This window comes from Leptinotarsa decemlineata, unplaced genomic scaffold (assembly GCF_025532065.1).
Source record: "Leptinotarsa decemlineata unplaced genomic scaffold, Ldec_3_MD MMD2_tig00002082_RagTag_RagTag, whole genome shotgun sequence".
Classification (NCBI taxonomy): Eukaryota; Metazoa; Arthropoda; class Insecta; order Coleoptera; family Chrysomelidae; genus Leptinotarsa; species Leptinotarsa decemlineata.
In genome coordinates, this window is record NW_027412573.1 from 3,228,002 (window position 1) to 3,254,590 (window position 26,589).

Genomic DNA, 26,589 nt, shown 5'->3' on the forward strand with positions numbered 1-26,589 from the left:
TAGGTCCCAAAACACTCCCCTGAGGTACCCCGAAAACGACCTTGCGAGATCATGACACTGAATCCTCTTTATCTTATGTTGTGATAAATAGTCAGTCAGCCATAAAAAACAGTTTTCCCACAACAGATACTTTGCAGTTTATTTAGTAATATGTGATGATCAATTGTCTCAGCCTCATCTGAAAATACGGCTATAATATAATGTCCTTTATCTATTGGTTCTTTCCATTATGATATTGTGACTTGAAATGCAGACTCACAATATTTTCTCGATGCAGGCAAAGTGTTGATTGGTCAAGAATTCCCAGGATTTATTTGTGTTAAGGACTTTCTAAATTGGCACAAGGACACTGGTTTCGATCTCGTATCATTTCTTACTTTTATTTTTTGATTTTATTGAAATCAACACCCGAATGACTCTTCAGTCATAGTTTTTGATGAAGGCGAAATTAAATTGTGTGAAATGGCGCTTCTAAACCAGACTATAAACCGATTCTCCTTGAATGACCGATCACCGAACGTCACTCTTCAATTGTTCTATAATAATCCGTCGTCTCAACCGCGGCGACTTCAAGTTTCTCGTCTTCAGAAAATTACCTGTGCACGCCGGTTACCATCGAGCAAGCGCGAGAAGTTCACCGCACACAGCGTAGAGTGCCTGTTCCGTTCGAAGGTTTGAATTTGAAAGATAGTCCGCGCCGCGTTTGCTACTGCACAGGTGGTTTACTATCGAAGTGTGCTGTGGCTGTAAACAGCTTCGCGAGAAGTTCTTCTTCTGACTTTCTAGTTATGTTTTCGTGTTTATACTCACTGTAATTGTTGCATGTGTTGTGTTTTAGAATAGAATATGCAGTGCTTCCCGGCACTTTTGAACTACCTGTTCGGGTTGGTGCTGTGCTACTGGACAGTGTCGCTGGTTTTGGGGGAAACGAGGATTCTTCCAAATACAGGTATGACAGAACTTTCGCCTACTTGCGCGACGATAGAGGTTAATAACCCACTGATGTGGACCCCGAGGAATTTTGTGCAACGGTATCACTTGGTGACAATAAGTAGATATATGTAATTTGTTGAAGTTACCAAACTTTACGGTAACTTTACTAATAGACACAAGCTAAAAAGGTAGATAACGAAGAAAAAATGAAAGCATAAAAAGTGTTGAAAAGAGACGGTTTAGTGTTTATAGGAATAGATTGAAAAATTGGTGTTTATAAGTCGATTCTGGCTACTGGGGATAACAAAATTTGGCGAAGTCTTCTTTGTTGTCTCCATTTCGCGAAATGAACTGACAATGAAGGGAAATTTGTTTTTGATCACCTATAGGTATATTTAGCGAGTAATTATTTAAATCTTTTGTTAGTCAGTGTAATAATTCTTAGTGAAAAACCTCAATTTTCCATGGGTTTTTCCATTAACCTGTGTGTGTGACGGAATATAAGATCCATAGGAATTTTAAGATAGGTATGAGATTTTGACAAATCATCAATAATTTTTACTGACCGGTCATTATTTTATAAAACCGATAATAACCAATTATTAGAAATATCATTTTTTTAAATGTTAGGTTAGGGAAATACGGTTTTCACGATATCCGTTGAAACTAGACCTCCTATTAAAGAAGTTCAGTACAAAAGTTGTAGGTAATATGTATTTACAACTTTTGCATGAACTATTTTTCCACATTTCCTAAAATGTATCAAGAAAAATCGGTCAAAGTTTTTTTGAAGTTTTCATCATATTTGGTGAAAAGTTACCTTTCTGTGTTATAAATACAAAAAATATTCAGTTCAACATTTTATTTTGATGTTAAACCCTCGGTTAAACTTGAAAAATACCTCAACAGTTTTTTTTCCAAATTAACAGTGGTTTTTCGTCTTATTTACATTCAGGCGGTATAAAAACAAGTAATATTACCTACTACGGGAAGATTGTCGAAAAATACAAATTAATGAAAAAACTACTTTCATGTTTGTATTTCGTTCTCTGGCAAAATCATCTGAAATATATTTCAATAAAAAACACCACTGCTGATTGAGAAAAAAAACTGTTTTTAATTCAGTTTAATGAGATCATTTTAAAAGTTTAATTCAAAAATAGATGAATATTGAACCGAGAAAATATTATTAATGAATATTATGAAGAGTTTTTCAACGAATAAAAAAGGCAGGTAAACTTCCAGCAAATTTCGTGAGAAACGAACAATTGGGGAAAATAGTCTCCATCAAAGGAGTAGATCTTGTTAGTTTAGTGTAACTTTATGATTGACAATGATATTTTTTTTTAAGAAAATTGTGATAAAGAATTTTCCTCTAACAAATTTTATGCTTTTAAACAAAAGTAATTTTTTGTGGAGGAATCAGATTTTTTATTAACATTTTCTAGGAATTCTCATCTTTTATAATATGAAAAAATGAAAATTCAAAATATAGCTTATGCAGACATAAAAAAGTTTTAGTTCACCTGGATAAGAACAAAATTGAAGAAAATTGTTTATCTATAATTCACCTATCGCAAAAAAGAGCTGCGAATTTTATAGGGTACTTATTCGAATTGTTTATAACAATTCTGTGAACAAATAGAGGTAAAAATTATGAAAAATCATTTTTATGTAACTTTAAATAATAAGAATACCAATAAATTTGAATATCGAAAACAAAAAAAAAATTTCATTGCTTTAATTGAATTTTTCACTTTTTAACGTCTTTGATTATCAATAACAAAGTGGAAAATCAAAATTTTTAGTTTTTCCAACATGAACCTTTTTTGAAGGTGAAGAAAAGCTCCAAAAAGTGAACGAAATTTGAGGTTTTTAGTTAAAAAATTATCAGGGTTTTTATGTAAATTTAAAACTTGTGTAAAAATTAGTTAATTAACAATTTTCGTTTATTCAAGTGTCTAGAAGGTATGTGATATTTTTTCTTAATAATGATATTTATTGGGTTGAAATAATTTTTACTGTTCAACGGTCCGTATCGGTGTCAGCGTGCCTCTAAATTAAAATTATAAATATTGGGAGGAGTTTTTTTAGGACATTTTCTCTTCTTTAAAGATCTTTTTCAAATTTCGGATATCTTCAACATTTTCCGAGATATTTGCAAGAAACCGAACCCCTTTTTTTTTACAAAATTGTTTATAATTTTTACAATTTTTTCGAGCCCCTCTCGAAATTTTTCAGAAAGTTACTAGAGGTCATTCCTAATCGAAAGAGCCATGGATCATAATTTTCGGTGCCCTTGGACAAAAGTTCCAAAAAAAAGTAACTTGAGACCCCGACTAAACTGAGGAAGATGAGCTTTTCTGCTGTAACGTTGAAATTCCCAATTGGGAGCGTTTCCATCTTTCAGTTCTGGTATACTTTCGCTTCGCGACCTATTGAAACGTGTCAAGAAATACAGTTACAACTCCTTATACGAACTTGGTATGTTCAACTACTAACTGAATAATTTCGTACCGTCAGCGGCGGAACCATGCTACTAATGGGGGTTATAAAACTATTTTTTGGTACGAATTGAATGTTAACGTGCAGCCTGAAATTGAGCCAAAGTTATCATTGAGGAAAGAAGAGAAAATGTTGATTTGGGCTACATGTAGCTGGACTAATAAACTTATAGAAATGTATGTTTGAGAATTTCATTAGTTCGGATTTTCATGGTCTAATATGATTCCACTATGATTCGAAATATGTGGAAGAACAAAAGAAGAAATGAAAAAGAGTAAAAATAAGCCAACAATAAAAATGAATTAAAGAATTACAAAAGGTTTCAAACCAAGTTACTTCACGACGTGCCGATTGTTAGTGTCCATAATCGTCATTCGAAAATTAATTTGGATCCATGGGAAGTCTTCATTGTTTTGGCCTCACTAGTGCCTATTTCAGCCAACCAAATAATATTTATTTGTTGTGGAACACAATACTTTACATTATTTCCTGTATATAAGGCTCTATGAACAGATTTCCAATTTAAGGAAGAAATAAACAAGTTCCTGGTGGATCCATTGGATACTATTAGCCAAGTACAAAGTCAAAGAAAAATTGAAAGACATCGCATTCACAGAAAAACCGAAGAAGCTGAGTTTATCGCACATAATGCCAAAGTCAAGAGTGTCGAAAGCTTGACTGTAGTTCAAAAGGACTAAAACAAGTTGATTTACTTCTTTGAAGAGGTAGTTGGTGATGTGGTAGTGCTGTGTTGAGGTCTGAAACCGAACTGCATTTGATATTCATCTATGAAGCTATAAATTTGGTCCTTGGTGACCATGTCAAGTGCTTTTGAAAGACAAGGTGGAATGGTGATAGGCTGATAGACCTCAGGTCAGAGAAATCCGAAGGGCAGCTGCACTTGGCTGAAGTAATAATCACACCGTTCTTCCAACAACTTGGAAAAACACTCTTAGAGTTGAAGTGGCATTATTGAGAAAGATTAACGGATCCAATAGATAACTATCTAAGAGACGGATCATTAGGAGTGAGATATTTTGTCTGAGCGGACTGTATTACTTTTGAGACGATTCAGACAATTCTGTATAACTACAGACGAGACTGTACTGCAATAAAAAGGTTTATCAATTACTGAAGGGGAACGGTGTCGTTCTAATGATGGACTTTGACAGTTTGATCGCTCAGGTTGGGAAACTGTACTGAAACTTATGTTGATAAGGTTCGCGTTATTCAAATTATTCGGGATTTCTGTAATGTAACTTTTTCTCAGTATGTCTAGTGATCTCAACGTGTTGTTCCAAGCTGCTTTGGAACTTTTCTTCGCAAATATAAAATCGAGGTAAGCTTTTGCTATTGTCTTGTGTGCGGAGAGATTGGATAAATCCAACCTCATACACAAGTAAATAAAAATATTCTTGGATAGTCAAGCGGCGTTGGAAGTTCTTAGCTACTACTGAGCAACGTCTAAATTGGTAGCAAATTGCCAAAAACGACACTGTTTGATAGGAAGACTTACCGGCCATACTGGCCGGGAAGGCAATGAAGCTGCTGACTCCCTTGCAAAGGAGGGTGCTGCAAGCAGCTTCATCGGACCTGTCATTGGCATCGCTTTAGGCTTTGCCAAAGAAATATTGAACACCTGGATGGCAAGAAGATGTATGGACTTCTGGCAGAATCTTCCAGGATTGGCTCACTTCTAGGTGTTTATTCACCCTTTGAAGCTTGATACCAAACAGTTGTTGGACTACAGTAGGGATGAACTACGATCTCTAACAGGCCTTGCTACAGGTCACTGTCATTTGAATCATCATATGCAGAGACTCGGACTGCCGGAAGAAAGTATGTATCGCCTCTGTTTGGAAAATGATGGAACAGCAGAGCATATACTTTGTGCCTGCCACGCTGGAGACCGAATCAGGTTTACCATCTGACCTGAAAGACCACTCACCATACAAACTAATCAGCTTCGTTAAGAAGCTGGGTTTATTTGGTCAAGTGTGAATAGGCGTGAGCCACAATAAACCCTTGCGGGTTGCTGTGGAGGGTCGAATAGACCCACTCACTTTAGACCTAACCTAACCTAAGCTTTTTTCTCACTACGAATAGCTTGTGTTGTGTAATTCCTGAGATCTTGATAAATATTCCAAGCAGTAGCAGAAGGAGTGCTGGAATTTCTTGAAGGCGCGGTCTCTGAGAATAATAATTTCCTTGATAGTGTAAGTCAGCAATGGGGCTGGTGGCTTGCTGCCTTTTTTGGTAACGACGGGGGTGTGTCTGTCGAATAGTTGGATAATATTTTTGTTCAGAAACATAGCCACTTCGTTAACATCATCAAGCTGTCACCATATTGATTTTCTGGATATCATTACGAAATCCCGCTTGAAAATATTTCCATTTCAATTAAACTGTGTTTTCTGTTTTGATGTTATCTAGAATTTGAATACTCCCAATCAAAAATCCCCCATATAACTCGTCCCTGTCGTCCAGTGAATTCTTGTGGATTCAACGCAAACCACTTTGGTCTTGGAACACATAATCAACGTCATTCACTCCCAGCTAGCCTTTCGAGGATTCGAGTACGTCCTCTGTAGTTGACGACCACATAAATCAATTAATTTGGTATCCCTCCCACGGAGCGGAACTAATCCCGAAGTCAAGAGATCTTCAATTAGAAATGTCGGAGACAGGAGAGGTTTCAGACTATGTAAATATATCCAACCCCATTCTGCGGATCAAGGAGACCATTGTCTGTTGCTGCTCGAGTGCCGTGCTGGTTTGTCGTTTGTTTTGACGTCTGGGTGCTAATTTGCTTACTTGTAGTGAAGACGGCCGAGATCAGGGGCGTAGCAACGTCATTTATACGTCTGTTTGCTGATGAAATATATTTTATGTGAATTTAGTATGTTGAAAAATGAATTGGGAGCAGGTTGGCCGAAAAAATACTGATTAAAAATAATAGAGGCTTATTATGAATGCAAAACGGTAACAGACTGCTCGAACAAAATTGTGTGATTTCTTTATGATTTACCACAGCTTGTATAGGCGGGTTCATAATACTTTACCGGGTTTATTCTATTGTATCGCAAACGGGTAGCAAACAAATGATTTCATGAACGTTCGGGTCGTTTTCTATCTGCAGTGGCGTACGTTTGGGTATTTATTCAAAAATACTCATTGAAAATAATAACTATATTCATTCATTTATATACGTGTGATATCGTTGAAATATTTCACTTTCAAAAATTTTTATAATGATAAATGTAAACGCTTATTTATGAAGAGAAATATATGTTTAATCAAAAATTATGTTGCGTGTTATCATCAGCTGAATTATGATTGAAGTTTCCAAAATTTCCTCACCTGAATGGTCTGATTTTTATAACATGTTCAATACATGTTCGCCATTTTTCGAAATTATCGTTTTTTGAACGCTTTCATTTTAAATATCGTAATTCTTCTTCAACAATAGATCAAAAAGCGGTAGTGGAACCACTACCTGCAAATCAATTTGTTCGCTTTTTGATCTATTGTTGACAAATTAATTTGCAGGTAGTGGTTCCACTAGTTAATTACCGAAAAATAAATTGGGATAATCATCATTTAACAAACAAAGTCCACATCGGACCAAAAAACTTTAGGTATATAAACAGCTGACCCTTGTCTTTAGATTCAGTATCAATTTGCTTCTCCTGAAGATGCTAACCTTGTTAGCGAAACGCGCGTCGAGTGCAAAAATATCAGTTTGGTGTTAGGGTAATTGATCTCTACAAAAAGTTTTCAAAAATCGGTTTGCAAAACCACTCACTACCTCACCTAACCCCACGAACACACGGCACTGATAAAGAAATATTGTGAAACGGACAAAAAATTAGTATTCAGCCAGTCCAGCTAGCCGAGCCTTTATTCCCCAACTACATTTGATAGCACGTTTACTAACTATCGGGGCGACTTGGGGCCACAGGCAAGAAATGTTTATGACTGTACTCTTATTTTTATTGCCGTTCCAATTGGGAATGGATAGACTATAAAGGAGTTACCAATAGTTTGTTAAATGCACATCATCTTAGATTTTTTAGGGTGTCTTAACTTTTTTGGATAAATGTTTATAGAATATTTATGTATATAGAATATTTATAACCCTGTAAGATATTTGGACGCCCCGAAAATTGAAGAAAAAGACAGTCAACCACGTTGACATATTTTTAGATTATCCCTCGTAACACGTTCACCCTTTCCATTCCATCCGATGCTATAATTCTGCCATTTGCAAAACGCAACCTCCGTTAACCATGTAAAATCATCAAAAGTCGATCCTTCAGAATCGTTCAAAACGATCATTTGTTGAAATTCGCAGACAGGATTACTTCGATTCCCGCCGGTCCAGACCGGGGAGTAGAACTGATCGGGAACTCATTGAAGAAAGTTCGAGACGACATGCCTTTCCTTCTAATGGAGTTTAATGACTTCGGAATATTCGAATTACGGTATCGGATATCGCTTAGGTGAAATGTACCTAGTTAATATTCCGGATCGAGACGTTTATTGACTAAAAAGCGACTAGTAATAAATGGTTCGGACTTTCTTTTTTACAGGGTGGCGCGACAAAGTTAAAGGATAACGACTTTGTCGGATATACATGCAGAGCTTCCTAATAGTCTAATCAACAAGTTCAAGAACATGAAAAATAGAGATAAAGATCCTAAAAATATGAGCGATAGCTCATTCGATTCGGAATCACCTCTAGAAAAATGTTATTGAAAGATTTTGGTGCATGTAAAAAACTGCAATTGTTATTAACAAAATAAGATTAAAACAAAATGGTATTTAGTTTTTCGTTAATAACTCAAAAATTATAAATATTTAAGCAAATTTCAAAAAAGCTAGTTAAAGAGGAACTCTATATCCATTATTTATAATTTTAATTTGCCCTGCCGCTAAAGAGAGATTATCAAAAGAAATAATTTTTTTATAGCATAAAATGTCATTTTAAAAATTTGAAAAAATTCTAGTATCTTCTTAACACTTGAATGATCGAGTCCCGTAGAAAAAAAAGTTTTATCACCATTTTTCAAAAAGTTATTCAATTTATACCAATCTCCGTTGGTATAAATAATGGGATAAAAGATATAAATAATGGACCTATAAATTTTAAACTTCGTGGAGCCCTTTTGATATATATATATATATATATATATATATATATATATATATATATATATATATATATATATATATATATATATATGGTTAACGGAAAAACAGATTTTAAACAGATAAACAGATATGTATATACTTCATACGATCCTGCGATAAAAGTTCATAAAAATTTATTGATTTGTAAATTTTGATTTTTTATAACTATTGCAAAATGAAATATCTAAAAATTGTTGATATTTTTTTTTCCAATTGATATTTGGCTATATCTGTTTTCACATTAAACAATGGCAGTTATTAACATAGGATATGAATTTTTTACGTAATTTGTTTATTAAATTGTTTTAAATAAATAGAGAAATTCAATATTTTTGAAATTTTTTTTTTCTATTATGTTGTCTAGAGATAATTATGATTAAAAAAAACGTGTTTTCCTAATTTTCATTTTTAATTGTTTGAAATCGATTTTTTTATATTTTGATTGTTTAAATAATTAGTTGAGAAATAATGTTGCTTTTAAAAATAATAATTTACACTTTTAAGTAAATAGTTTGGAAAAAAATATTTTTTTTCATTTATTATTTAATTGTTTATTAGTTCAACAATTTGTCATAAGCAAATATTGACGAACGTTATATTTTTTCTGAAGCAAAAAAAATATTAAAACAGCTATATATAAAAAAGTGCCATCATTTTTTTTTATTTATTATAATACTTTCTAATATCTACGATACGATAATAAAAAAAAGGCACTTAATTATATATAGTTGTTTTTATAATTTTTTTCTGCTTCAGAAAAAAATATAACGTTGGTCAATATTTGTTCATAACAAATTGTTAGACTAATAAATAATTGAATAATGAATAAAAAAATTGTTTTCTTGCCAAACTATTTGAAAGTGTAAATTATGATTTTTAAAAGCAAAATTATTTCTGAACTAATTACTTAAACAATCGAAATATAAAAAAATCGATTTTAAACAATTAAAAATTGTAATTAAGAAAAAAAAATTTCCAAATCATAATTATCTGTAGACAAACAACAAAAAAGCAAAAAAAATTTTCAAATATATTGAATTTCTCTATTTGTTTAGAACAATTTAATAAACAAATTACGTATAAAATTCATATTCTATGTTAATAACTGCCATTGTTTAATGTGAAAACAGACGTAGCTAAATATCAATTGAAAAAAAATTATCGACAATTTTTAAATATTTCATTTTCCAATAGTTATAAAAAATCATAATTAACAAATTAATGAATTTTTATGAACTTTCATCGCAGAATCGTATGAAGTATTTATATATCAAAAGGGCTCCACGAAATTTAAAATTATAATAATAAGCCAATCATTTATACCTTTTATCCCATTATTTATGCCAACGGAGATTGGGAAAAAATTTGTTAGTTAACAATTGAATAACTTTTTGAAAAATGGTGATAAAACTTTTTTTTCTACTGGACTTGATTCATTCAAGTATTAAGAAAATACTAGATATTTTTAAAATTTTTACAATGACATTTTATGTTATAAAAACATTATTTCTTTTGATAAACTCTCTTCAGCGGCAGCGCGCGCATGCCGTAACAGCCGCGTGGAACCCTATTTTCAACGTTAAATTAAAATTATAAATAATGAAGATAGAGTTTCGGGAGTCGGCACTTTTTTATCGGAAATTTCTTAAATATTAATATTTTTTGAGTTATTAACGAAAAACTAAATACCATGTTTTTAAATCTTATTTTGTTAATAACAATTGCAATTTTTCACCACCACCAAAATCCTTCAAAAACATTTTCTATAAATGATTCCGAATAGAAGGAGCTATAGCTCATATTTTTAGGACCTTCATCTCTATTTTTCATGTTTCTGAACTTGTTGATCACACTATAAGTAATAATGACAGACCAGTTACTTGAGATTCTTAATTTCATTTAAATTATCCGTACAACCTCTAAGAGGTAATCACAGGTGAAGAAGATAAGATAATAATTTAAGATAATATAATTTATTTTACCTCGTTACATAATAAAATGTTTGTAGCAAGTCCTCAAAAAATAGCATGAAAGTAATTTGTTAAATATCAAAATATTATAAAAACAAACAAATAACACAAATACAAAAATAAGAACGAAATTGAGTATGTTTGTTGACATTATAAACATTTAAAATGATTCACGTATTCTTCCATATATACATTGTTTTTTTGAGTTTGGACATACTAAGAATTTTGAAACTTTCGGGAACTAGACCCCACTTTCCATTTGAAATTTCAGGGTTGTTACTCACCCTCGCTAGGGGTTGAAGGCACAGGTAGAAAAATACATCTAAAATGTGCCCCCCTCAAAAGCAAAATTGACCTGTCCGAGCATTTTTGCGTTAAGTTACAAAAAAAGGAGAAAAGCAACGTGCATACTTTTCGTTGGACCACTCTGTTTTTCATAACTGACGCAATGAAAAAAGAGTTATATTTTTTACTCAATTGGTCAATACAACAGGTCCAAGTGAGAGTACTATCGATGATTAACCCAGGTAATTTAACGCTGTTTGCACTTGATGTAGCGGCAGAGCTTGCTGAAAACTGTAACTGTTGCGTTTGGTCTGTATTAAGTTTGAATCGATTTGTCACAAATCAACGTTCTGCCATCTCATCGACTTCCTTTGATACTCTAGATAGTTCAATAGAATTTTTGTCAGAGTAAATAAATGTAGTGTCATCGGCAAACAAAACAGATTTATATGGATGCATGAAGTTACTTATGTCATTCGCGTATATTATGAATAGAAGTGGTTCCAATAATGATCCTTGGGGAACACCATTTTTAACGAGTTTTAAATTCGAAATGCAATTATTGCAACTGACTGCTTGATATGTATTAGACAAATATGATTTTATGAGGGATAGAGATATTCCCCTGACGCCATGATAATATAGTTTTTCCAATAATTTGACCTGAGAGACGCAGTCGAACGCCTTAGAGAGGTCGCAGATTGTTGATACTAACAATTGAAACGTCTTGAAGTAACTTGGTTTGTTTTTTTTTTTATTTTTTGTTTTATTTCTATTCTTTTTACTTTTCAGTTTTATATTTGGGTGACCCCACCAATATTATCGCCCGTTTTTTTGAATAAGAATGCGTAGACCTAGCTTACGGATCAATTAATATAAGTCTCAGTAAATTCATTAAAAACAATGAAGACAAAACTTGGGTGTCGGTGTATATAAGCTGGCTTGTGGCTCTTGCCCAAAACTGTTTATTGGCCAAACAGAAAGAACCTTTTCCCAAGCAATTAAAGACCATAGAAGTAGTTTCTTAAACAGTAAGACCATAAGAACAGAAGTAAATAAGTTCAATCATCGATACAACTTGTTATGTTTAGAAGAGAAAAGTTTGAAACTCAATATTCTAAAATGTCTAGAAATATAAATAGATTTGAGAATTCGGATAATTTACTAAATTATCAAATAGAATTAAATAACTCCTCGTTTTAGGAATCACACGTTAAAAGGTAAGACCTCATTAGTCCGTAGCTCGCACAAGTTTCTCAACTTCTGAGAGCTGTCGTTCGTATGGAAGCGAAAGCTGATTAACAGAAAAACAGATTTTGAACAGATTTTTTTTACTAAATATTTTTTCGAATTTGAAAACTGGTACATAAGCTCAGTCATTTAATTCATTACAAATTCAGGTACACATAAAACATCAAACGGCTAGGTAAAACTCAGTACTCGAAATTTAGGTACTTCAAATTGTGAAACTAGGTATATAAAGCATCTTATATGTAAAATTTAATTAGTAAACATATAAACACGAAAGAAATAATTCTTTTGAAGCAACTACTCCTATATTGATATTGAATTATACAAAAATTCTTTTTTATTCAGTTTGTATTCCAAACATTCGTTTTGGAATTGAATCAGATATGATTCACAGGATTGCTACACAATATAATATATGAGAGAGTACGTGGAACACTGTCATCCTCATTGGTGGTCATTCGATGTTTCGGAATGAAACACTCTCCATATTGCTTCTTCAGCACCAATCTGGGCGACATTCTGTTTAAAATATGTTTTTCCGTTAACCAGCTGTCGCACCCCTACGAACGACAACCCTCAGAAGTCGAAACATTACATTCGATTATTTGATTTAATCTCAGCCATAGGAATCTAGTATGAATTGAAAAAGTATATATTACATTTTTTGTATGAAGATGAAGAAGTAGAAAGCCAAAGCCTCTCTTCTCCAAAAATTAACTCTCCTTGAAATATATCCCTTTCAATTTATATTTTGTTATTACGACTATTTTAGAATGCAATTTTAAACATCCGGTATACCATTTACGGCAACTATTAATTATACTGAAATCTCCAAAAATAATAATTACACATGTACTCAGCTATAACAAACCACATTCAAATGATAAGGATTCGGAATTCCATTCGAATAATAAATAATTGAAAAAAATCCAGACTTCCTCAATTATTCGTAATTGGCATGCAATTCCTTTCCATGCTTGTACTTACACAATTTACAAATTACATCATAGTTGGCAGAAAAATATGTGGTTGTTGCAGTTTTAATTATGGGTCAGTAAAACAAACTGAGGTAATTTTGTGTCCGTCCAAATAGTGGCTTTTTTCGAAATGTAAATGTGTGTTTAGAGTTTAATTTTCCGAGATCGGAGTCATGTGGTTTACAAAGAAGTAGGCATGATTTTTTGTATCAATTGTACGGAAAATGTTATTCTAGTCTAATCAATAAGTTCAAAAACATGAAAAATAGATATAAAGGTCCTAAAAATATGAACGATAGCTCATTCGATTCGGAATCACCTCTAGAAAAATGTTTTTGAAGGATTTTGGTGCAGGTAAAAAATTGCGATTGTTATTAACAAAATAAGATAAAAAAATGGTATTTAGTTTTTCGTTAATAACTCAAAAAACTTAATATTTAAGCAATTTTGAAAAAAGTTCCTTAAAGAGGAGAAAATTTCCGATAAAAAAGTCCCGACTCAAGAAACTCTATCTCCATTATTTATAATTTTAATTTGACGTTGAAAATAGGGTTCCGCGCGGCTGTTACGGCATGCGCGCACTGCCGCTGAAGAGAGTTTATCAAAAAGAAATTATTTTTTTATAACATAAAATGTCATTTTAAAAATTTGAAAAAAATGTAGTATCTTCTTAACACTTGAATGAATCGAGTCCCGTAGAAAAAAAGTTTTATCACCATTTTTCAAAAAGTTATTTAATTGTTAACTAATATTACTGGAGTTTTTTCCCAACACCAAATCGTAATTTTTAACACCTCGATATATATATATATATATATATATATATATCCTGCGATATATATATATATATATATATATATATATATATATATATATATATATATATATATATATATATATATATATATATATATATATATATATATATATATATATGCGATAAAAGTTCATAAAAATTTATTAATTTGTTAATTATGATTTTTTTTAACTATTGCAAAATGAAATATCTAAAAATTAAAAATCGTTGATACATTTTTTTTTCAATTGATATTCAGCTATGTCTGTTTTCACATTAAACAATGGCAGTTATTAACATAGGATATGAATTTTTTACGTAATTTGTTTATTAAACTGTTCAAAACAAATAGACAAATTCAATATTTTTGAAGAATTTGTTTTGCTATTTTGTAGAGATGATTATGAGATATAGAGATAATTATGAATTAAAAAAAATGTTTTCCTAATTTTAATTTTTAATTGTTTAAAATCATTTTTTTTTATATTTCGATTGTTTAAATAATTGGTTAAGAAATAATTTTGCTTTTATAAATCATAATTTACACTTTTAAATAGTTTGTCAAAATTTTTTTTTTTATTCATTATTTAATTGTTTATTAGTTCAACAATTTGTTATGAACAAATATTGACCAACGTTATATATTTTTCTGAAGCAGAAAAAAATTATAAAAACAGCTACTTATATATAAAAAAGTGCCATAAAATAGTCATGTAACTGAAGCATTATAAAGTTTTCCAGAACTTTCATTAGACCATTGGTTTAGTATATTTATTTGCTGATTAGTTGCGGAGAAAAATATTTTTTCGCCCCTTTTTTTAAAAAATACATGTTGTCTTGCTAACTTGATATCAAGTTAGCGATACCACTTTTTTATTATAAAGTTCTCTAGAACTTTGACTAGACCATTGGTTTAGTATATTTATTCTCTAATTAGTTGCGGAGAAAAATATTTTTTTGCCCCTTTTTAAAAAAAAAAACATGTTGTCTCGCTAACTTGAAATCAAGTTACCGATACCACTTTTTCAATATGAAGTTTTCCAGAACTTTGACTGGACCATTGGTTTAGTATATTTATTCTCTAATTAGTTGCGAAGAAAAATATTTTTTCGCCCCTTTTTTTAAAAAATACATGTTGTCTCGCTAACTTGATATCAAGTTAGCGATACCGTGTTTTTCATTATAAAGTTTTCTAGAACTTTGACTAGACCATTGGTTTAGTATATTTATTCTCCAATTAGTTCCGGAGAAAAATAATTTTTCGCCCCTTTTTTAAAAAAATACATGTCTCGCTAACTTGATATCAAGTTAGCGATACCACTTTTTTATTATAAAGTTTTCCAGAACTTTGACTAGATCATTGGTTCAGTATATTTATTCGCATCAGTTGCGGAGAAAAATATTTTTTCGCCTTTTTTTTTTTAAAATACATGTTGTCTCGCTAACTTTATATCAAGTTAGCGATACCACTTTTTTATTATAAAGTTTTCCAGAACTTTGACTAGACCATTGGTTCAGTATATTTATTCGCTAATTAGTTGCGGAGAAAAATATTTTCTCGCCCCTTTTTTCAAAAAATACATGTCTCGCTAACTTGATATCAAGTGACTAACGAGGTCTTATCTTTTAACGTGTGATTCCTAACACGGGTTGAGAGAGCGAACAAAGCACCCACGTCGAACCGCCCGGCTACCGACTGACCTTGTATTTCAGTAATTCAATTGAATTTCTGTGGCTTTTTATTTTCTTATTACCTCGAATATTTAATTTTTTCTATTATTTCATATATCTTTCTAGAGCAGATGAAAGGTTCATTTACCGCGATAACGCTAATATGCGAAATATTTCAACTGAGAATCTGTAGAACCCTGTTAAGATGTGAGATGTCTGAATCATTCTTTTCTCTACATATTCTCACTCATTACTATGCAGGAGCCTAGTTGTAAAAGTACCGTTAGATATTCAGTTACAATTACATTTTTATTGTCCGGCGTTCTTGTAGTTATATATGTATTATGTGGGTAATATATATACGAGGAGCAGTCGAGAAGTAGTGATTAATTATTTGCTTGAGAAGTGATTATTTGATTAACTTTTCATTATTACCAAGAAAAAATCATTAACTTGCTAATACTTAACACTGGCTATATGTGCAAAAGGCCTTATCATGGTGAGAGGTCCTGCAAGAAACTTCTGAAACCTTAATCGCAAATAAAGAAGGGGGAAAATGTGAAATTGATACTTATGATTAGGATTTCTGAGGCAAAACAAAAACGAAGAACAAAATCTCATGCTCTAAAATTTTGAACAAAAAGAACACCGACATTAAAGACAGTTCTTGTGCTAATTTTTCATATAAATTTAGTTTTGTAGAGATTTTAAAATATTGTTACGTTTTTTCCGTGGGTTCTTGGATAAATGACACTCAAGATAACGAAAACACAAATGTGTTTCATTACTTCACTAATCACAAAATTCGGAACTACAAAACACAGAATTTGAACACCTAAATGGACTAGACTCTATCGCTTATTTCGTGTTCCGCTTATTTACTTACTTACTTAATATTGAAGTTCATGAGTCGCAAGACTTTAAGGTAGTCAAGACTCACAATGATTGTTTCAAGACTAATAAAGGATAAGAGATCACTAATTAACTGACACATCAAGCAGCGAAAGTCTATCAAACATTGTTGACGTCTTGAAGTTGTAATGATAAAGGAAGGGAAAATATTATTCGACCCTTTGATAAGTTGCTGAAAATTTCGAATGTCCCCTGTATAATATCATATGACGAAGCTTCATCGTTGGAATTCGTTTGCATTATTGAATTTGATTATTATTGATTAGCGGATATTGGATTCGTGAGCTGATTAGATTTCTCCTTTGTTTTACTGTTATTATTTGCTGTCATGTGTGTGGGCTCTGAATATTCAGGTCATATTTCGATGGCGGTTTATTTGGTTCGATTTGGCTTTATCCAATTATCTACTCCAATGGAACTGTTTGACTTTTGACAGACAATAAGACAGGTACTTTCCTCTCAAACGCATTCCAACATTGAAGATTTTGTAGGGTCTTTCATAAATCACTTCCTTAAATTTAAATAAAACGAAGTATGCGCAAGATATCATCGAAATTTTGTATTCGCTTGAAAGACATATTGATGCCATTATATCCGCCACAGCTTCTCTGGGTGAAGCGCATCCGAAACGTCGAATTTTCCATGACTCTCGCACACAAATTAGGCTGAATTTGACCGAAGGCATGGGTTACAGTTTGTCAACAATAGGAAAAAGTTCCAAAATCTTAATTTGAGACCGTCTTAGCTGTGTGCAGCTAAGAAGAAATGGAGAAGCCGCTGCTTTTTTGACACCAAATATAAAAAGAAAGAAAGCCGCAGCTAAAACTAACTTATATAGTTTTGATAAAGGATTGCTTCGAAGATTTATTATTAATTATTATACTGTCGATAAAAAGGTTCCAACTCTTCGGCGCATACATCATAATTTTAAATCTGAAAATAACTATGCTGGTTCCTACGAAAGCTTGAGAAAAGTTATGCATGACATAAGATTTCGTTGGAGGCAAACGAAAAATAATCGAAAATTATTAAGGGAAAAGCCAGATATCGTTCAGTTAAGAATAAATTTTTTGCGAAGTATGAAAAAATTTCGAGAAGAAAAGCGACCCATAATTTTCATGGACGAAACCTATATTCATTCCTCGCATACCCATAAAAACCTGGAATGACAACACTAGTGAAGGTTTACATAAACCAGTATCAAAAGGGCAAAGACTAATAATAGTGATTAAGAGCAGTGAAAATGGTTTAGTGAAAAATGCTTATTTGAAATTCAGATCAAATACGAAGTCAGGTGATTATCATAACGAGATGAAATTTGCGAATTATACAGGGTGTTCCTTAAATACATGCTAATATTTAAGGAGGTAATTCTTAGACCCATTTTAAGAAAAAAACTTCCTATGGACGTATGTCCTAAACGCCTCAACTTTTGAGATACAGGGTGGCAAAGTTTTCAAAAATAATCAGTTTTTTAATAATAACTGAGATAATTTTGTAGACATCTTTGGCATATTTGGTACATATGTTCCATGCCTCAAGGCGCATTTTCTGATGTACACAAATTTGTATTTTTTCAAACAGTGGCATCCCTACGGGTTTCGCATCGAATATTTTTGGGGAAAAAGTACTACGCCAATGCTTTCTTCTCAAAATAAAATCATTTTTAAAATCCTCATTTATTTTTGAGAAAATTTGATCTCCTGGTATTTCTTTGTCCGACGCATGATTTTCACCCAAAAAAATAAAAATCGACAGATAGCAAATTAAGAAATTAGATCAATTCTAAAATGAATGAGAATCTGAAAATTGCTTCATAACGCATTACCAATTCCCTAATAATATTTGAAAACATAATGGGCCTATTAGATGATCACCTATAATTCCTGCCCATACATTAACCGAAAATTGGTGTTGGAAATGGGTTTCGGTTATTGCATGGGGATTTTCTTCAGCCCACACATGATTGTTATGGAAATTTTGAATGGCATTCCGAGAAAAATTTGCTTCGTCTGTGAACAAAATTTGTGTCTCAAACTGCGGATTTAGTGCAATACTTTGTAGATACCACTGACTGAAGTTCACACGCTGTGGAAAATCTCTGGGGAGTAATGCCTGCACTCTTGAAATATGGTATGGGTATAACAAAAAATCAACCAAAATACGCCAAACAATTTGATGACAAATATCCAGAATTCTAGCGATCTTCCTCGTATTCAAATCTAAAGCAAATGGAACTTCAAACGTTCAAGCCAGTCTCTATATACCTACACAGTAGGTTTAATGGACTGACGCCTATCAGAAAACAACTACTCCCCTGGCTAATACCACGAAGGGCGTTGGATTATATCAGACAGGCGTCAGTGCAGGAATCTTCACAGAAAATGTCCTGCATATGCAATTGGCAATACAACTGAAAGAGTCGACCTTCAATTATGGAACGGGCACACTTGCAGACCGGTTTCGGGCTTATTAGCCACTCATCAGTGCAAGATAGTGACCATCATCGACCTGAAGTCAATGATATTCCACAATTGAAAATCGGAATTCTTTCAGAGTATTTCATTCCTCTTCCGAAGTTGGAGCGAACATCAAAAATGTCACTCCATCTAGTGGACGAGGTACTAACCAACTGCACATCCGTAATTTGCCCGATTCCTCTAAATAAGGAATAAAAACTTTCTTATTAGTCAATGGGCTATGCTTGAAGACTGGCAGTAAACAAATCTAAAGCAAATGGAACTTCAAACGTTCAAGCCAGTCTCTATATACCTACACAGTAGGTTTAATGGACTGACGCCTATCAGAAAACAACTACTCCCCTGGCTAATACCACGAAGGGCGTTGGATTATATCAGACAGGCGTCAGTGCAGGAATCTTCACAGAAAATGTCCTGCATATGCAATTGGCAATACAACTGAAAGAGTCGACCTTCAATTATGGAACGGGCACACTTGCAGACCGGTTTCGGGCTTATTAGCCACTCATCAGTGCAAGATAGTGACCATCATCGACCTAAAGTCAATGATATTCCACAATTGAAAATCGGAATTCTTTCAGAGTATTTCATTCCTCTTCCGAAGTTGGAGCGAACATTTTATTCTTTATTTAGAGGAATCAGGCAAATTACGGATGTGCAGTTGGTTAGTACCTCGTCCACTAGATGGAGTGACATTTTTGATGTTCGCTCCAACTTCGGAAGAGGAATGAAATACTCTGAAAGAATTCCGATTTTCAATTGTGGAATATCATTGACTTTAGGTCGATGATGGTCACTATCTTGCACTGATGAGTGGCTAATAAGCCCGAAACCGGTTTGCAAGTGTGCCCGTTCCATAATTGAAGGTCGACTCTTTCAGTTGTATTGCCAATTGCATATGCAGGACATTTTCTGTGAAGATTCCTGCACTGACGCCTGTCTGATATAATCCAACGCCCTTCGTGGTATTAGCCAGGGGAGTAGTTGTTTTCTGATAGGCGTCAGTCCATTAAACCTACTGTGTAGGTATATAAAGACTGGCTTGAACGTTTGAAGTTCCATTTGCTTTAGATTTGTTTACTGCCAGTCTTCAAGCATAGCCCATTGACTAATAAGAAAGTTTTTATTCCTTATTTAGAGGAATCGGGCAAATTACGGATGTGCAGTTGGTTAGTACCTCGTCCACTAGATGGAGTGACATTTTTGATGTTCGCTCCAACTTCGGAAGAGGAATGAAATACTCTGAAAGAATTCCGATTTTCAATTGTGGAATATCATTGACTTTAGGTCGATGATGGTCACTATCTTGCACTGATGAGTGGCTAATAAGCCCGAAACCGGTCTGCAAGTGTGCCCGTTCCATAATTGAAGGTCGACTCTTTCAGTTGTATTGCCAATTGCATATGCAGGACATTTTCTGTGAAGATTCCTGCACTGACGCCTGTCTGATATAATCCAACGCCCTTCGTGGTATTAGCCAGGGGAGTAGTTGTTTTCTGATAGGCGTCAGTCCATTAAACCTACTGTGTAGGTATATAGAGACTGGCTTGAACGTTTGAAGTTCCATTTGCTTTAGATTTGTTTACTGCCAGTCTTCAAGCATAGCCCATTGACTAATAAGAAAGTTCCTCGTATTCGTCTCAGGATGTTCCTCAATTTCTTGCGGCACCGCTTCTTAGGATTTTAGGAGTTCTTACTACACGAGGTCTACCTTCCGGAGTTCCTTTCTTGAAACTACCAGTTTCCCCAAGTCGACGATGAATATTTGAAAAGGTTCTGCTATCTGGTAAGGCACGATTCGGATATCTTTCCTGATAAATACGCCTGGCTTCTGTTGCATTACCATCGGCAAGGCCATATACGTAATGCATTTGCGCAATTTCCGCATTCGTATAATTTAACATATTTACTGATATTCAGAAAAACAGCGGACTACCAAAATAACTTCAATAACACTTCAAAATCAATCAAAACGCGCTGTGACAGTTTTTAACACCAACACCTTACTTTAAACCAACATCAATATTAAGGTGGGTACGCTGTTTTTTCTGCTTTTAATCTTTAAAAGAAATCACATATCGACAAACTCCATATTTCCAAGAGGTGCAATAAATAAATTCTGCTACACGTCATTTATTCCAGGATAACTAAATTTATATTTTCAAAAATTATTAAGCGGTGCTGCGTTATGACGTAATTTTAATTGAGAACAGTGCATCTGACAACAAACAAATACCTTTTAGATCCTCAATTATTTTACAACAAATCTGATCTCTTAGTTTGCTTTCAGTCGATGCACGATACCGCATCAGATTTTTAAGGAATTTATCCTTAAGTAAAGCGATTTTTAATTTTTTGAGCGAAAACCATGCGTCGGACAAAGAAAACCCAACAAATCAAATGTGCTCAAAAATGTATGGAGATTTAAAAAATAATTTTTAATTCAAGATAAAGCAGTGGCGTAGTATTTTTTTCGCCAAAAATAAACATTTCAAAACTCGTACGTACGCCATTGGCAGAGAAAATTAAGAAAATTGTACATCAGAAAATGCGCCTTGAGGCATGGAACATATGTACCAAATATGCCAAAGATGTCTACAAAATTGTCTCAGTTATTATTAAAAAACTGATTATTTTTGAAAACTTTGCCACCCTGTATCTCAAAAGTTAAGGCGTTTAGGATGTACGTCCATAGGACGTTTTTTCCTCAAAATGGGTCTAAGAAATACCTCCTTAAATATTAGCATGTGTTTAAGGAACACCCTGTATATTTTATTTCAGCATTTACTTTTATACATTTCTATATTCCATCATTTTTAATATTTATTTCACATATACTCTGTAATAGTAGCATTTCCTGTAACTGGGTACTCCTATTGGAAATAAATCGCTTTTTTTGTTACGTTACCGACCATTGGGTCATGTGAATTTGCGCCTTGATAACATGCTGATGTAAATGAACCTGGTTTTCAGAAAACAACCAGTTGACAACGCAAAATGCCAAACGAACTCATTCAGTCTTGCATTAAGATCTCTGTAAACGCAGCATTCTCGATACAATCTGTTATTCCGGTTTGGTTGTTTGAATAATTGGAGCATATAAATCTGTCCGGAGATATCCCAAAATATCCAGATTACCACCGGCATGAGGGAAATAATGAATATGATAATAAAGCACGTTAAGAAGAGAGAGAGAGAGAGAGAGAGAGAGAGAGAGAATGTTGTTGCGGAATCTTCCGTCATGTCTTGTATAATTTGCATATAGACGACGCTACAATTGCACCTCGTCTTATTATATCGTCCGAACTTCGTAACAACGTCGTTACTTTCTGAGCTCCGATTCAGGCGTTGGAGACGATATCTCGTATAAGTTTTTTAATTTAATGAAGCTGTCACTTGTAGTGGGAGTGTGCAGGAATCAAACATGACAAACTGGCGAACTTTAGTTTGCTCAACTCGAAAAGCTAGTTCCAGAAGTTTTTTTCAATGATGTGTGTTTTTCAGTTATATCCAGTTTTTATGCGGATATTCATTTGGATTTCTGTTGAAAAAAGTTTTAGGCGGATTCGGTGCTCGCTTTATCATTCGCTTCAGTGCCAAGCGACTGAGTCTCAGTTTTTCCAAAAAAGATTATTTCGACTGCATAACAATAATTACAATGAGAGTGCCAATTTAAAAGTCACCCTCAATATCTTAACCTCCAGAAAAAAAGACACGCCAACTCAATTTCAGTTTCCATTCGACCATTCTTTCAAATCTTCGATAGGTATGTTACGGTTTCACCAATAATTGACTATACTTCAGTGGTTCTTATATAGTGTCTTATATAGTGTCTTATATAGTATCTAAATGTAATGTAATGTCTCACTGAAAACGAACTTGAATTTGCACAACTACGTCATAAACAATCAAGTTCTGGAGCGTCCTGACACACTCACTGATCTAGGTGTAACTTTTGATTCATCCCTCTCTTTCAATAAACATATTAACACTACTCTAACAGCAGCTAATCGCATGTATGGATTCTTAGTTAGAAATACAAAAGACTTCGAAAAAGCTTCAACATTGAAATTACTTTATTTCACTTTTGTTCTATCTAGGCTGGAATATGCATCTGTCGTGTGGAATCCCTACTATCAGGTTCATATAAATCAAATAGAAGCCCTACAGAGACGCTTCCTAAAATATATGTCTTTTAAACTTGAAGCCACGTATCCTACTGTAGGAATATTATTCATTTATTTCTTTATTCGAGGTCATAAACAATATCATCATCTGCTTTCAACTGTTACATATGTTGAATTTTTGGGTTCCTAGATGGTCATCTAGGAATAGTGTCACATTTTATCTCAACACTCCGCGGACAAATATAATGAAAACATCTCCAATTTATACAATGTGCGATACCTCTAATTCTGTTAGTTTAAAATCTGTTTAAAATCTGTTTTTCCGTTAACCAGCTGTCGCACCCCTACGAACGACAACCCTCAGAAGTAGAAACTTGTGCGAGCTAAGAATTAACGAGGTCTTACCTTTTAACGTGTGATTCCTAACACGGGTTGGACGGTAGCAAGTGAAGATCGATCGTTCAGACTAGGGCTTGAACCACCGACCAACACGGCAGTCAATTCGAGTGAGTGAACAAAGCACCCACGCCGAACCGCTTGGCTACCTAGATATATTCAACTGCCAGATTATACAAATCAAAAGACATTTCTCAGCTAACTGACAGCTCTGTTTTTAATTTTTTTAATTTTTATATAGATTCACAAATTATATTATGTAAGTACATATTTGTAAATGCCACTGTTACTCCCTATTCTGTAATTGGGTTCATCCTGTAGAATAGTGTATGAAATAAATAAATAAAATTAATAAATAAATAAATAATCAAACTCAACTTTATTTCACTTTAAATATAACGAACACTTCAACTAAAACTTCAACTATTACCCGAATGTCTATCGCCTTACTAGATCGCTTCGTGTACCGCACTGTAACTTCCACTTGACTGTCTCGATGGGCGAGTGGATGGCGGCTATATTTGGTAATCGAAGGCGCTGGAAAATTCCTCGGAATTCCATCGAAGTCGGTAGAATAGCCGCGGAATGTCGGTCGAACTGAGCGCCCTCGTCGCTACGTCACAATTGGTTTATGGCTACCAGTGGCGGCCGGCGTTATTTTTCTTAGGGCATGATTCACAATAGGTAAATACAGCCTCATTGACTTATTGTGTTTTCATCCCCATATTTTTATGACACTTGCTCCAATAATTTTGCCTTCTGTACTAGTTTATTCTAATCCATTGTTGGATGTTCGTGATATTCTTCTGGACGTATTAGGTTGTTTCAAAAGTAAACGGACGAAACTTCAAACTGAAATATTCCAGTGAATACTTATTCATTTTCATCGAAATAAGCGCCATTTGAATCAGTATCCTGATTGGTGAAGGTTCTATCGGTGAGAAATTTTATCGAAGTGCCTATAAAGACGGTAGTCAGTTGGCGAGAGGTCGTACGGTAATTTGTGAAACGTGCGGACGGGCGTTGTCGTGTAGCAGGATCGGACCTTTTCTCTTGACCAACGCCGGCTGCTGCTGACGTAATTTCCTTCACTAGGACTCTGCTGTGATGGTTGAACGTCTCCTGTTGTAGAGGATTCACTTGTCCAGCTACAACCAGCATACTGAAGCTGTTGTTTGTTCGATTTCAAGGAAATTTCAGTTGACATCGAGTGGTGTCTATTACTAGCAGTTCTGACGAAGAAGTCGTCATAATAGTGGCCGCATTATTGAATGTAGAAGAAAATGGTCACAAAAAAGAAGGAAGTGGGTCCATCCCATTAATCAAAGGAGGGCAAATGTGGGAGAGTTCCATCATCTTTTCAGCGACCTGAAAGAAGACGAGGAAAAATGTTTCCAGTATTTCCGAACGACTTCAGGCAAATTTTCAGAACCTCTGGATATTCTAGAGCCTGCCTTAACAAGTAACTCAATTTTTTCTCGTCATAGGTATCGCCTGACACCGTGCTGTCAACTGATAGAACAGCAATACAGAGAGACAGCAACTTCCCAGGTACATTTGGACAAGTTGATGCTGGTAGACGCTGGCCGATGACGCGCTCACTTGGCCAGTCCGTCACAGCACGTACTGTTATTTGCCGGACAGGATCGGAGAGCTGGAATCCTTTCCGGCGGCGGACGCTCTTGACTTTGCCGGGCCGGTGAGCAGTTGTCCATTCATTTTCATTATTGTAATCCTATACGTATTTTGACGGGACGGGCCGTGCTGTGCTGTGCCGGACAAGTAGACGATAAGTTTAATAGGTCAGTCTCCACCAGTGTCCCCAAATCCTCGTTCTGTAGATACTGTAGACCGACCACTTTGGGGGTCTTCTTCGAGACTTGAATCCTCGGAATGAAATTTCGCACAGAAACATCGAGCAGGGCCCAAACTGATGTTATTTACATTTACACAGAATTTTCTAAGGCCTTCGACAGACTTGAGCATGGCATTCTACTGAACAAACTAGTAGCCTTTGGATTATATCCATCCTCAATCGCACTCTTTCAGTCCTATCTACGGAATAAAAAACAATATGTTCAGCTCAATGGTTTCAAATCTACCGAATATAGTGCTTCTTTCGGTGTTCCACAAGGTTCAAATCTGGGACCGTTGCTCTTCAATATATTCATTAATGATATTGTAGATGTTATAGATGTGTATTTTTTTTTATATGCCGATGATCTAAAACTATACTGCCTCGTTGAGAACATAGATGATTGTGTGAACCTCTCAGCAAACGTAGGACGAGCTGTAGAATGGTGTTATCGAAATAACTTGTCACTGAACCCGGATAAATGTAAGGTCATGTCCTACAGTTTGAAAACGAATATCTTGATCTTTGATTATTCAATAGAAAACGTTTCCCTTGTGAGACTAGAAACATTTACTGATCTTGTCACATTTGACACTGCACTATCATTTAATAGGCATATCGATAATGTTGTAACCTCCTCCTTTCGTTTGTACGGATCAATTGCACGTAACAGTGATTTCAAAGAAACTTCGACCTTAAAAACTTTATTCTATGCTTTCATAAGATCAAAGTTAGAATACGCGTCAGTTGTGTGGAACCCCTTTTATCAATATCACATTGATAGAATAGAAGTAATTCAACGACGATTTTTGAAACTGCGAAGCCTAAAAACCGATGGCATTTATCCTCCAATAGGAATTGCTACAAAAGCATAACTTTTTCAGTCTTGAAAAAAGGCGTGAATATTATAGTGTTGCACTAACCTATAAAATTATCAAAAGCATAGTTGACTGCCCAACATTACTGGAAAAGTTTAATATTTGCATTCCTAGAATCTGTTCCAGACACCCGAGTACTTTCTATATAAAAAACATCTCGCACAAATGTTCTGGAGAATTCTCCGACCCATACCATGTGTAAAGTGACTAATTCTGTTAGCGATAATTTAGATATATTTAGTTGCAAATTGTCGAATATAAAATCCCACTTCCTAAAATAATTGTTTTGTCACCTATAATAAATATAAAATATGTAGTCTTTATAGTCACTTGTTTGTATTGTTTGTAGACTTTACAGTC

General features: G+C 34.0%; 1 protein-coding gene across 1 annotated transcript in view; it reads left to right on the forward strand.

The window, feature by feature from the left end:
* Positions 1–708: 708 nt before the first annotated feature.
* Positions 709–26,589, forward strand: part of mgl (low-density lipoprotein receptor-related protein megalin) — a 265,391-nt gene continuing 239,510 nt past the window's right edge. The window contains exon 1 of the mRNA XM_074176840.1: positions 709–949. Within this exon, the coding sequence (XP_074032941.1) occupies positions 847–949 (103 nt within the window). The 5' untranslated portion in view covers positions 709–846. The remainder of the gene's footprint in view (positions 950–26,589) is intronic.